Genomic DNA, 13,925 nt, shown 5'->3' on the forward strand with positions numbered 1-13,925 from the left:
ACCACTGGCTAGTCACGCTCTTTCATTTATTTATGCTCATGTCACACACAAAAAAAACGTTCTCAAAGTCTGTGCCACCTAACGATCACTGGCCAGTCACGGACTTTCATTTATTTGCGCACATGCATGCATCATCTGGCTTGCACACTTCCCAAAGACGGACCATTCTGTCATGACCCTTTCGTCCCCATTCGAGGGTGTTTTCTTTTTCAGCGAGAGAATTGACCATTCTGTCCTAAAACCCAGAGCGAGGCTATATTTGGTAGGACCCACAGTCAGTGAGTGTTACTCCTGTGAGTCCAAGGACAAATACAGCACCGAGTGCCAAGAGAGGAGGCAGAGCTGCGTCCCAGCGGGGGGAGGGAGCCGGCTTCTCCTCCCTCCAGTAACTGAAGCTTTATACCTCGGCCATGTCCTCGTAGAGAGGGAGATAGTGTGTAGGGGCTAGGGTAGGTGAGGAAAGTGGCGGCTTTTATAGGCATGGCGCGGCGCCAGGAGCAGGGGAGCCGGCGGCGGGAGCAGCAGGAGAGGGAGAGGCGGCGGCGGGAGGAGCTGGAGAGGGAGGAGAGCACGGCGGCGGGGGAGAAAGAGAAGGAGAAGGAGAAGGAAAAGGAGGAGAGCACGGTGGCGGCGGCCATGGTGGCGACGGAGAAGGAAAATGGGGAGGATAAAGAGAAGGAGAAGGAGGGGGAAGAGGAGAAGTTTGGGCAGCAATTCTTCAGGGTGTTCCTGCCCCAGCAATACGGGGAGAGATTGGTGAGGTTCTCTGACTGAATCTTTGATTAAACCCCATGCGTTGTTGCCTGATTCCTTGATCGATTGAAGTCTCTGTGTAGTTGTTTCTCTCGATCGGATGTTAATTGTGTGCTCATTCGGGGGAAAAGGGCTGGGAGAGTTCTCTGAGAGAACTTCTCTCTGCTCTAGGAGAATTTGCTTTTTATTGTGTATCTGATGCCAGAGGTGGACTGGATGTTTAGGATATGTGAGTCCTGTATGATGTTGATCGATGTTTATTTCCCTTTCTTATCTAGCCAAAGTTTTTTTTTAAGATTCTGTGCTGATTCTGCTTTTGAATTTGGGAATAAAGCTATCCTTTTGATTCACTGTCTGTTGACAGAAGAATGTACTTTGTGGATGTTTTATTAAATCCATCATGATATGTATATCATAATATACTTATTTGATATTCTAAACGTTCATACGTTTTTCTATAAACTTGGTCAAACTTTAAGAAGTTTTACTTAGGCGAAGCTAGGACTTTTTATACTTCCTCCGTCTGCGACACTTATTATGGATCGGAGGGAGTACTATTTTGGAACAGAGGTAGTACTTATGTATAGAGATGTAGCTGCATCTTTGTGCACACCTTGTGTGATGGTGATGTCCTCATCACATCGCCCTATAGAATATCGGTAAATTCCAAAGTAGAGGGACCAAGTTTATTAAAGGTCAGAATCAAATGCGTATGTTACCCTTTTCTGAACTCACTTGAACATTAACGTCAAGTAAATTGTAATAATGGTCTGCTAAATAATTTCCCCAGGATGATGAATGTGATACTTAAAATAGAAGTTGCGTATGTGGATATCATTTGTGTAAATTATGCATGGTTTCATATTTGGTGCATCTTTTAAATATGCAATGTTTGAAATGCATTATGGCGTCATCTGTGCAGGGAACAAGTGCTATTTAGATGCTGTTGCAATATTTTGTTAAGGCACTTTTTCTGTCTTTCATTCTGTAATTTCAGGTTTGTTTATCTGTCACATGATATCGCAAATTGTAGTTTTTCTTCGAATTGTAATCATATTTCACATTGTTAACAAGACTGATGTCTTATCTAGAAAAATAATAACAAGTCTTTATATATTGATACTGTGTAGAGAATTCCACTATCATTCAACCAATACCTTCGCAATCAGCCTGCTGGAATGGTTTCCCTAAAAGGTCAGAGTGGAAACATATGGCTTGCAGAGCTGGCTGTAGACACCGAAGGATTGTTCTTTGCGAATGGATGGAAGGAATTTGTCAGAGATCATTCCATTGAGACAGGTCACTTTTTAACCTTCCGTTATGATGGGCGCTCAAAATTCTCAGTGGTAGTGTTTGATGGAAAGTGCATTGAGAAGCCATCAGCTTTCCATGCTAGGCCTTGCAAGGACCTGATTGTTAAACTGGAAAATGGTGAAGGAGACATGGGCATGAATGCAACTGATCCTTCACAAATATTGGTTTCCCCCCTAGGGGGGAGCAATGAAAACACAAGGGAGAGGGTTAGTGAAATGGATGCAAATGGCACTATATTGCAAAGGTGCTCTAGTGTCTTGGAAAAGGGTAAGAAAATAAGTCCTGGAGTTTTAGTTGGTACTAATAAGACAGCATCGACAAGCCTTAACAAGGACATGAGTGTATCTGACCAATCAGAGAGTGTTCCCAATGAGGAGAGTATTGGAACTACAAGGAAGAGGATTAGAGAAATGGATGCAAATGGCTCTACATCGGAGAAGTGCTCTAAAGTCTCCGAAATGGTTATGAAAAAAGGGCCTGAAGCTTCGGTTGTTAATAATGAGGCCTCAACTAGCCTTAACATGGACATGAATGCAGCTGGCCCAGCAGAATCATTGCTTGCCACCCCAGAGGACAGTAATGGAACCACAAGGAAGAGGGTTAAAGAAATCAATGTAAATGACTCTACATTTAAGAAGTGCTCTAGTGCCTCAGTAAAGGGTAAGGAAAAGTGTCCTGTGGCTTCAGTTGGTACTTACAAGTCCACGACAACAAGCCGTAACAGTACTGAAGGTAAAACCTCATTCAAATTTTAAAATGGTATAGGATTCAGTTTGACATAGTCTGAGTGACAATTGAAGTGCAGCTATTTTAAACTGCTGTAGTGCCAAACAGATAATGTGGAGTCGAGTTCAGATCTGCATAATAATTGCATCGGTCACTTGCCCCATTAATTGTACAGTGCAGTACATTACTTATTTTCTTTATTGGTTGCCATGCATGGTCATAATTTAGGAAGCCATCTGTTGTGTAAATATAGGCAAAAGTAATCGCTAGGACAGACCCATCTCTAAGCTCTAGGTTAGAGGCGACCAATTCCATTTTCCTTAACACTGATTGTGAAAGCCATTGTCGGAGGCTAGCTGGTATTTTGAAATGCTATAGATTCATATTATGTTCCTTCAAACATAATCTTTGCATCACAGAATCTGATTCCGAAAGCAGCATGTTGGAACAAAGTATCTCTTCCATCAAGGCTGAAATATCCTCACCCATGCGACTCAGAAAGAATAAGGATGTGCCTAAATGTGGTAAATGTAAGTTATCCATCCCCAGAACCCTTCTGGGATGCAATTCTTTTGAATTGCATGATTCTGAATAATTTGATGATGTTGCGCTTGTCAGACATTGCAACAGGTCAAAGACAACTACTAGTAATATCGCAAAGGCCACCAGTAACTGAAGAACAGAAGAACCATGCTCTTCAAAGGGCAAAGAAATTTAAATCCAAGAACCCTTTCGCTCTCCAGATCATGAAGGAGTCTTATGTATATGTGGGATTTTTCATGGTAATGATACTCTCCACATTCCTTGTGTGCATGAACACTATTCTTGGGTGCATTTTGAATTGCCAAAATGATACTGGCACTGGTAATGTTAAATCTTTTTGTTATAAATGTTTTCTCTGTTTTTAGAGAATTTTCTTGGTGGCTGCTTAAAAAGGTTCTAAGCCAGTTCAATTTCAACATCCATTTGCATCATTACTTTATGACATAAATTTCTACTTTTCGACAAAAAAAATACGACATAAATTTCTACTGATCTTTGTCAACTAAATTATCAAGTGGTGTGAATAACACAAAAACTCAAGTGGTTATGTGGTTGTCATGTTTCTCCCACTCGTTTGATTAATAGTTGTGTCATATACATGTGTATGTAGTGGCACTGGTTGCTTTATTTGTGCTGTTATCACTTTCCTGAATTACTTTCTTGTATTGCAGAATCTACCATGTGGATTTGTCAGGGATTGTCTTCCCCGAGCCAACAAGAAGTTAAAACTCTGGGATCCACAAGGAAAGTCTTGGGATGTTAACTACGTCTACTACAGCGCCCGTGCTGTTGGCGCTTTCAGTGGTGGCTGGAGCAAGTTTTCACTAGGCAATAATCTGGAGAAGTTCGATATCTGTGTCTTCGAGCTCATCTCCAAGGACGACATAAAAGTGCACATCTACAGAGTCGTCCCTGAAATAACTCCATTTCTTCCTGGTACTAACAGGAAATAACAGTCCTGTGCACATTGGGCAGAGTGTTCTCTTCCATTATCTAAAAAAGGGTCAGGGGTCTGCAATTCGATTGATCTGGAGCTCTAATACTCAATAAGAAAACAATATTCAGAAATTGGTGATATTTAAAAGAGAATAAGCAACTGGCTAATAAGCATAGATATGCTCTGTTTGAATTGTTGAATGATTGGTTAGACCCTGTTGTATGGGTTCGAGAATAATCTTCCAGGGTTGCTGCCATTGTTATGCTGCACTCTTTGAACAATGTATTCTAGTTATTTGTTGACATCCCTTAGTTTCCAGTGATACGATTGTAGCCATAAGTTCCTGGTGATATGATTTTTGTGCGGATTATATTCTTTTTTTGCGGTAATATGCTGATTATATTCAAATAAGACTACTCTTCAAATAATATATCTCCTGGAGAAAGAAAATCCACATGGGCTGACAAATAATCTGGAGAAAGAAAACCTGATGATTTATGCTTGTGCATCTCTGGCCACCTTTGCCATGCCTGGTGGTTGATTCATGAAACAAATGGTTGTTAGTTGTGGTGGTTATTACTTCAGCTTCTCTGGGGAAACTGTTACTTGATTGACTTTATTGTGATCATGCTTGCTGAACTAACAGCTGCTACTTTTTGGGTGTGCGGCTGGCATTCTAGAATCCAGAACACAAAGTCAATCAGTTTCAGTGCCTGCATTTGCCCAGCTCCTGTTGTTGCTTGTGATCATAATCTAATCCTAGCATCTGTACGCTTCAGAGCGCGCCACGCGTGTGTTTGCGGCGAACTGTCGCAAAAAAAAGGAGGAAGAAGAAAAGCTTATGATCTGATAATGTAGGAAGGATACACCAACAAACAAACAAGTGCAGATTGGTGGAGACCAAACCTGACAGTGTATACAAGAGCACATATACAACCAATTCCTGCTGCTCACTCTGCTGGAAACCAACCGGGCTGCAGGTTGCTTCACTTTGTCAGTTAAATAAACATGGATGTACCAATCTGCGACAACCGATGGTGACGCACCACGTGTCACCGCCTCGCACGGTCTCAGGCCTCGGTTTTTCCTGATGGTCCATTCAGCAGTGGAGAAATCTCACCCCACAAGGTCCTAGTCAGAAGACTTTTCTAGGGTCGTCTGTACTAATGATTAGTAATAGTGTTAGGAAAGTAATAGCAACATTTCAGTGAGCCAGGACAATATGATGATTTGATTAGCACGTAAAGCAAGATTAATAAAGTTATAAACTGATGCATCAGCTAATGAATGAATTAAGCTTCAGTAATAAATTTAACTGGCCTGAATGATGTGAGTGTAGTGTTCACCATTTATGAAGCTGGAGACCTGGAGATGTTGGTTAAGGAGGTCACCAGCAGAAATGAAATTTCTTTGGCACCTTTGGCATTGAATGGCTGCTTCATTTCGGTAGGTTTGTGATGGTGATTGGGGAAGCATGTGCATCTACGAGGTTGGTCACAGCTGAGGTGACAACCTTGTCGCCAGTGTGATCCCAATTAATGCTAAACAACACAATTGCAAAGCATGTTTTTTTCTCTTTGATTTTGGTAGCTAGTCCCAATACTGACAACACAACTGCCAAGAGGGGAGCATGTGGTAATTCTTTGGTAGTCCCAAACTCCTAATATTAACAACACAAATGCTGAGCTTGATTGAACGCTTTCTAAAATGACAATTGGTTTTCGACTGGAAGAGGTGACATCGAAGCAATTTTCATATGGAATTATGATCTAGTAACTCTGTCAGCATATTGTTGCCGATGAATATGTAATTCAGTAGACCCAAAACCAAAATTTAGATGATTCAGAGAGAAACTGAACTATTGGAAGGAAAATGGAACTTATTTGTAATTGAGAATATACTGATTCCAAGATAAAGAGAAGAACACACTCTTCAGCAAAAAAGAACCCCCTGGGTTATCTATCTCTCTTTGTGAGAGAAGCAACAAACAAAGATAATATATGGAGTATATCAGATATACACTAATACACACATACTAGTTAAGTATACTTATTAACAACACGCCTGCGAATTGCTGGAGCTTCAACTGATCTTCTGTACGTCTGAATGCTGAAATCAGAGAGGCGCAGTCCTCTGGCTGTGGCTAGTCCTGGATTTCTTGGCCAGGAAGAGCTTCTTGAGCAGCCTGAGCATCAGAACCAGGCTCCACCTCCGGCGCCTGACCACCATGTAGTGCCGCCGCCGCCGGAGCTTCCCCGCCGGACCACCGCCGACATCACCGTCGCTGTCGCTGTCGAGCCACGCGGCGTCCTTCATCATCGCCATGGTCATCAGCCCGCCGCCGCCGCCATCGCCGTGCAGCGGGCTCAGGGGGCACACCGGCGCCGCGCAAGCCAGCTCCTCGTTGAAGTCCTCCCACAGCATGTCCATCTTCTCCTCTCCCCCGCCGCCGCCGCCGTGTTCGGCTTCTACTTCGGCGACGGCGGCGAGGAACCATGGCGGCGGGAACGGCGGCGCAGCTGAACCTTGGACGGCGGCGGTGGGGGAAGGGAAAGAGAAGCCCTCCATGGTTACTGGCACTAGCTGATTAAGATTGCTCTTAAGCTATGCCTTGCAAGACTGCAGTTTTGAAGCTGCAGGGGCATCTATGTGTCTATACTACTAGCAGTACTCTGTTCTTATATATATATACACATACACGAATGGCGTGCAAGAACGGCTGCCATTCGTATGGAATACAGTGTACTGTGTGTAGTTTTCACTTTCGTGGAGGGTACAACATCCTCGTCTACCTCCAACTCTGCATTGATGAACTGTGCTTGCTGGCCTGCCTTGGAATAGGTTTGTATAGTTTCCCTAATAAATCTTCCAGAGGATGGATGGATGCTGGAAGCTGGATCACATGTACATCAGTGCATGGATGGATGGGAAATAATGATGCAGTGATGATATGGTGTCTGTTGGGCAATTGTTTCTTGTCAGGACCTTGGGTGGGTCTTAATTAACGAGCTCGTGCGCAATTAGCGTGGATCTCCATTTCATTTTGTTGCTAAGTACATGTTCATTTTTGTTATACTTTATATAAAAATGAGAAATAAAGGTACATTTTCAGTCCTTCGACTGTAACGGAAGTCTAATTTTGATCCCTTTACTCTAAGATTTAGTTTGTCATTGTTGAACTATGCTGGTCTGAACTTATTTTATAATATGCTTTGAAAAAATACACACAAAACCAGAAAAAAGTTGGTTAAACAAACATAAAAATAGCAAAAAGCTGGTTGGAAAAACTGGATTATCATAATTCACTTCAATGCCAAACTCACCCTAAAACCATGAAAACTTCGTCTCTCATCTGTCAATAACAGATAATTTTCTTCGAATCGTCCAATTTAGATGTTTTAGACCGAAAAAATGTTGACCGTTGGCAATGCCATTTAGCAAAGAAATATCTTCACGCCCCATGTTGTTGCCCGGGCTGAAGGGGGTGCCTGCTTCCGCCCCATGGCCCATTTGTAAGTGAAATGCCGAGTAGAGGCCAAATGTGTTGTTTGCTTATCCGAAAGAGGTGCATGTATTTCATAGTGAAGTTTCAGTATTTAATTAGTCAATTTTGACTTCAAAAAATTGACTTAGAATATCAAAACTTTTCCAACAAATATCATGTTTCCAAGAAGCCCCTAAAAAGGAATTAAGCAAGTACCAAAGCATTTATCAGAAAGGCAAAGTTCATAGGCAAGGCTGTGTAGGTTGTAGGTAGAAATGCACCCGAAACCAAAAGAAAGAATGTCCATGGATCTGACCGTCCTAGCTAACAGAAACTGCAGCAAGATCCTGAACCAACCAATTTCACATGCATGCAGAGGTGAACAAGGAAAAAAAGCCGGTTATACTGGTGTTCTATGGCTAGGGTGACTGAAAAGCAAAGGCAAGGGAAGCATACACAGGAATAGTATCTGAATATTTGGTTTTGGATGAATGGAGAGAAAGCAGATGATGCAGGCAGGCAGGCAGAGCTGCCTCTCATGTGATGGCTTTCCGTTAAAGATGTGATGTTGCTTGGAAAGATGGGAGTCTTTTCTGGTAAAAGAGTAAAGGAGACTGAATGAAGTGTCCTGTGTTGATAGTCACAATAAGAGGAGAAAAAGGGTGGCTGAATGAATGGACGAAAGGAAATGTCTTGTGATGCATGCAACAAATTTCAGTTTGGCTGGATCTGAATTGTCTTTCTTAAGATTCTAGTTTGTTAGGACATGGTGGCATGACATGCTACATATCATGCTAGTCTGTGTCATGTGGATTCTGGTATGTAGGGATATGCATGCATTGCAGGGTATCTAAACAAAATATGTACTCAATTTAAATCATACCCAATTTTGTAGAAAATGAAATAGTAAGTGGGAAACTAAAACATATAAAAAAATCTTGACTTCAACCAGAGAAACAAGGATGTAAAAAACTAGACAAGGGGGGAAAAGATGGCACACTATTCTGTGTTTTCAATAGGATTTGGCTCCCGCGCAATTCTATGGGTGCAGTGGGCTGTAGAGGAGTTGTCTTCTTTCCATTCGGCTGTCTACGTCATGTTCTAAAGAGTGGGAGCACCGAAGCTAATACCACGAGGAAAGGATATTTTCTCGTGTGAACACCTCATGTGAATCATGAGCTTAATTAATCCCCTTTCTTGCAAATTAGCATTTTCTTTCCAAACAAGAATAGCCCTGGCAACTTAGTGGGAGCTACCTAATCTGATTATGGATTGGCTCAACTTTATGGAGACCACACTGGATCCAATGATAGGAGATTCCTCGATGAGCACTTCAAATTGCCGAGTTTCTTTTGAAAGAAGAAACAAGGCTTCACTTTCAAGCAAGAAAGCAAGCCCTAAACATGGACCAGTGTGGCTGGCTAGATATATGTGCAAAATATGCAAGGCTTTAATTGATGCTGTTGCTTTATTAGGGTTGGCCCATGCATGCAATGGATAACCATGTTTTTATGATCTCCGCTGCACCATATGAGACATATTTTCCTTTGTTTTCCTTTTTCCAGAATACCATGTGAGATGTCATCTATGTTAATGTTAGACATGTCCATACCCTGGACCGGGTTTTGGGCTGGTCTCCATGAAGTCCGACAACAAAATGCCAAGCATCCGTAAAAAAATAATGAAAATGCAGTAAAAATATCAAATTGATTTCTTTCGGGGCTATGCCTATATTTTCTAAAATTAATATTTTTCCATTTCAAGCTATGAGGCTGGGTTTGGGGTAGAAAACTAGAGCCCCAGCTTGGTTTATGGTTGTGAAGAAAGCTGGAACCAAGCCTGGCTCTAGGTTGTTGAATCGGGCCCGACTGGCGATGCCTAGATTAATCTATACTCCTTCTCTTTTAATTCTTATCTTAAAATTAAATTGCCCAAAAATGAATGTACTTATTTCTAAAAAAGTCTGAATACATGTAATATTTCGACAAGAATGCAAATAGAAGAATGCACTCATCACCAAGTTAATGGGGACCGACAGATATCTCTAAGTTTTGTCTTATCGCTACTTTTATGCCACCAGCTTTTTACTCAAAAAAATATCATATGTAGACGAGGGAGATGATATTTGTGTATTTCCGGTGGGGAATCTTCTCTCTTGTTACTATCATCCTTTTGGTCACAGTATGACTAGGCCACAGGGCAAAGAGTGGCAGGGGTCTGCTCAATGAGAAAGAAAAACAAAGAAACAAAAAAGAGGAAACGGACAACTGTAATGCTGCATGAGGCCTTTGTCCAAGTGTGTGGCATGGCAGGCCCAGCAGATGCAGGCCCACAGCACGGCTGGTCCCGTGGACAGCGACGGACACGAACAGGGCGCAGTACAGTACACTACGGTAGTACAGGACAATGTACGTGTCCGTGTCCGTAGGGATTGCTTTGCTTCTGACAGCACGAATAACTAATTTGCCACAGGAAATTGAAATTAGATTAGCTTACAAAGGAAGTCTTTTTACAGGGTTTTTGGACAAATTTGATCATACACTACATTTGAAAATATAATGCTCACTCCGTCCCAAAATAAATATGTCCCATGTCAACAAAAAATCCCGATGGATGTAAACAAAAAGTCACGGTGTGTAGTCTGGGCCAAGGAGAAAAATCCCGAAGTATGTAAAAAAAAAGTCGCGGTGTGTAGTCCGGGCCAAGAAGAAAGGGGTCACCAATTAGCAGCCCAGCAACTCATGTCTTCCCCTGTTAAATGTACTCAAGTTGAACTTTCATAGCATGTAAAAAAATTCGCCACTGTCATGGACGGATTACGCGTCGCCAACAATCTTAGCTTACCTTCAGAATTTATCTTAACACCCTTTGAAAAATGTAGTCTTAAAAAGCTCGTGCTTACATTTCTACTCTTTATTTTATTCTTACTTTCTCTTTCTGGGAGTCATTTCCAGGTTTGGATATTTTTGAGGTGACCCATGCATGGATGGATGCACAGTTCCCATCCATCTTTTGGCTCCACAGGAAAAAGCTACACCATCTTTCTCTCCCGTGACATCTTCATCCCCAGAAAGAATCCTGGCAACTGGATTTGCTGCTGCTGCTAAATTCTGGAAAATTCTGGAAAAGAAAAACGAAGATGGAGAAGGTTTGCTGGAAAAGGTGAAAGGCAACGAAGATAAATATAGACACCTCTTGCCTCGCACAAATGATTTGTCCCAAATTGACCACATGGGCTAGTGGTCTATATCTAGTTAGTAAAACGCATTAGGTGGCTATGCACTAATTAATTGTTGAATGAGGGCTCATTTGGGTCCCATGGCATGTTCACTCCTCCAAAAAGGAACGGTTGGCCAGGGATCCAGGTCAATGGCAGCAAAATAATGCTAGCTGTTGCATACCATGGATGGTGCTAGCTACCCAGTGTTTTTGGTAATTTAATTAACATTGATCCAGGTAGCCTAGCAAGGCAAATGATTGTAAAGGTAGCTGCTCTTCCAATCCCTTGGAGTTTACTGCATGGTGTGATTCTTAATTTCAGACATGGAAAGCACTAAGACTTCGAATATTCAAAATGTAGTGTTTTTTAAAAATTTAGAGCGCACCTTTTGAGTTCCAGCAATGCCAAGTTCTTTTGGAACTTCTAGCAACAAGTCCCCAAAGCCAAAATTCTAGTGCTAGTACAAAATAACGTGCTGGTCCCCAAATTAACTAAAGTAGAAAAACTTCTCTGTAACCAGATACTAGTTCTACTAATTAATTAAGGTGACTCGTCCCCTACCATCATCGAATAATGATTGGTTATAAGAGGCCAAGTATATATAATATCATGCATCCGAAAAAGAAGGGAAAAAACTATGCGGATAAAATCATCAGCTGAGCAAGAGCACTGTGCTACATGCCTGGAAAGTAATAGAGGTGTCATATGAAATTACAGGGACGGGTCCTGCTTTTTTTTTCATTTGTGGAGGCACTATAAGAAAAGTATAAATTCGAAGAATTAGAGAAATTTCCTAGAGAAAACAAGCAATTCTTCTTGCAATTTGAAGGTCCGCACTCCACTATATGTGCATCCTCCCTTAGATATTTAGAGGCACAAATGCCACTAGATTTCTTTAGTCCTTTGGGGACTAAAAAAACCATATATTAGTATCCTTTAAGACATGGTGTTGTCAGCGTATACGGAGATGGCAGTCAATGGTATCATTATAGGAGTAGTATATATTTTTTTTCAATTGTCGATTGGAAAAAGTAATGGTCGTTGCCCCTTCTCTAATTAAGATTAAAATAAAAAAAAGATTGAAATAAACACAAGTTCCTTTAGGATATGCTTTGAAAAGCATTTAGCCCATTCAGAAAATTAAAGCATTCAGCTGTCACCTATAAACTAGGCTGATAGATTTTTGACCAAGCTCTGATTCCCACCGTACACTTTTTTCTCTTAGGTTTTGATCCGGTAGCAATACTGTTTAATTATCCATCGGCTACACCAAGCATGTCGACCTGATGACTGTTAACCACGACGTGATGACATTTCTTCAAACAAAAAGAAAATCCACTACGCATGTCCCCATCATCACACACACAAAAAACATAGTCTTTAACAGCAACAGTTTTGGCCAGATAGAACTAAACGTTATCCAAACCTGCTAACGGAAAAAAAGAAAAGAAAAGAAGGGAGGTGACATATTTCTCTTCCTCCCTTTTCTGAAATCTTGAGAACTAAATTTCGAAACCTGGAATTTGTAGCAGGAACAGACCCAGTTCCAAAACCAGAGCCCTTCTCCCCCGCGCTGGAACTCCAAAAATACTTTACCTGGCAAGCAAATAGCTGTCCCGGAAAAAGAAAGAAGGAAAATGAGCGAAGAGGCTGGTCGAAGAGTCCGTCCAGCCCAGCTACAGGCTACAGGCAGCAGCAGCACGGGGGAGAGAAAGAGAAGTCAAGGAGTGGAAGCAGAAGCCAGCGTGGCGAACGGTACTTTTTCTCTCTCTCTCTCTCTCTTCCCTTCCAGACTTCCAGTCCACGTGCTCCCCGCCCCCAGCCAAAGCCGTCCCCACACGGCGAGGGAGGCCGCAAAAGCTGCGTAGGCCCGGTCCATGCACCGGAAGGACCATCAGCCGTCGGATTTTAGAAGTGGACGGCCGATCCTATGGTCCGCGCGTATGAAAGCTGTGCGGCGTGGCCGAAGAGACCGGGTTTTTTCCCCAAGTCGACTGGCGTCTCCGGGGGGAGTTTTGCGCGTCGGACCTCAGGGTTTGTAATTATTTGAAGTTTTGTTTCTTAAAAAAAAAATATTCGTTGCTCGTGATTCCTTTTCGTGTGCCGTAATTGGGAAATGATGCTTGCTTCCTTTCGATTGCCCGTGTGTAAAAAAACGTGTTCTCATTGTTGTCTGTGGCTACATTGGGATAAGAGCATTGGTAAACCTCACTCGAAAGTCTCTGCGTCCAACCTGTTGCTGGCGATTACTCCTGCATGTAACCCATTGGCCACGAGTTTCGGTTGATGTGTGCGGACAGTGATTTGTAGGAGGAGACATGTACTCAATTTGCCATGCATGTGCACTGCTCCCGTTGGCTAGTATTAATCGCCAATTTCTCTAGATCATAAGGTTGTTTTTCCATGGTTAATTGAACTAGGAGATACGCTTTACGCACTAAAAAAAGAGGTTGTCGAACTTTCCAATCAATCTTGAAAGCCCTCGTATGTTTGTGTTGTGTTACCTTTTATGGTAAGTAAAAATGTTATGAAAGGACTTCACAAAATCACACATTGACATAGAACGTACTAACCTTGATATATTATGGAAATGAATACACTAGCCTACCAATTGCATAAAAAAAAGTAAAGCACCCATATAAACAACCAAAAATAAAGGTACCAAGAACAGATTTGGAAAATTTATGGCGAGTCTTTGCATCAAATTAGAAACACGTTCTTATTCAATTATTAGCATTCTCTCTTTAGACGCAATCTGTGTCGATGAAAAATAATATAGTCGTGCTATTTCTATTAGTTTGGATTGAGTTATTTTTTCGCCGAAAGACATTGCTATCCAACTAAAATAAGTAAAGCCCAAACAACGGAGTTGAGCTAGTTCCACTCCAACAAAAAGAACAAAAAAACTCGGGACCTTCCAAACAACATAGAAACGTCAGAATTCAAGG

The 13,925-nt window shown here is 41.8% G+C and overlaps 2 protein-coding genes across 3 annotated transcripts; one reads left to right on the forward strand and one right to left on the reverse strand.

Moving 5' to 3' along the window:
- Positions 1-4,648, forward strand: LOC100822154 (B3 domain-containing protein Os11g0197600). 2 transcript variants are annotated; one of them, XM_003576158.4, is made up of 5 exons: positions 1-756; positions 1,884-2,799; positions 3,213-3,323; positions 3,412-3,575; positions 4,008-4,648. In XM_003576158.4, exons 1-5 carry the CDS (start codon positions 481-483, stop codon positions 4,287-4,289), a joined length of 1,749 nt encoding a protein of 582 aa, XP_003576206.1. In that variant the 5' UTR covers positions 1-480; the 3' UTR covers positions 4,290-4,648. The 2 variants fall into 2 exon arrangements, with proteins under 2 accessions (XP_003576206.1, XP_010237857.1); XM_010239555.3 differs by having other exon boundaries at positions 3,424-3,575.
- A 1,484-nt stretch (positions 4,649-6,132) lies between these two features.
- Positions 6,133-7,145, reverse strand: LOC100822468. The gene has a single exon (XM_003576159.4). It carries the CDS (start codon positions 6,839-6,841, stop codon positions 6,389-6,391), a length of 453 nt encoding a protein of 150 aa, XP_003576207.1. The 5' UTR covers positions 6,842-7,145; the 3' UTR covers positions 6,133-6,388.
- Between the last annotated feature and the right edge of the window lie 6,780 nt (positions 7,146-13,925).

This window comes from Brachypodium distachyon, chromosome 4 (genome assembly GCF_000005505.3).
Source record: "Brachypodium distachyon strain Bd21 chromosome 4, Brachypodium_distachyon_v3.0, whole genome shotgun sequence".
NCBI classification, from domain to species: Eukaryota; Viridiplantae; Streptophyta; class Magnoliopsida; order Poales; family Poaceae; genus Brachypodium; species Brachypodium distachyon.

What these genes read in the sequence shown, in the direction of transcription:
- LOC100822468 (XM_003576159.4), bottom strand. Translation starts at nt 6,841, where the DNA reads ATGGAGGGCTTCTCTTTCCCTTCCCCCACCGCCGCCGTCCAAGGTTCA.
- LOC100822154 (XM_003576158.4), top strand. Translation starts at nt 481, where the DNA reads ATGGCGCGGCGCCAGGAGCAGGGGAGCCGGCGGCGGGAGCAGCAGGAG. An exon ending in TGTGCCTAAATGTGGTAAAT is followed by an intron (nt 3,324 to 3,411) that starts GTAAGTTATCCA and finishes TGCGCTTGTCAG; the next exon opens with ACATTGCAACAGGTCAAAGA. An exon ending in TATATGTGGGATTTTTCATG is followed by an intron (nt 3,576 to 4,007) that starts GTAATGATACTC and finishes CTTGTATTGCAG; the next exon opens with AATCTACCATGTGGATTTGT.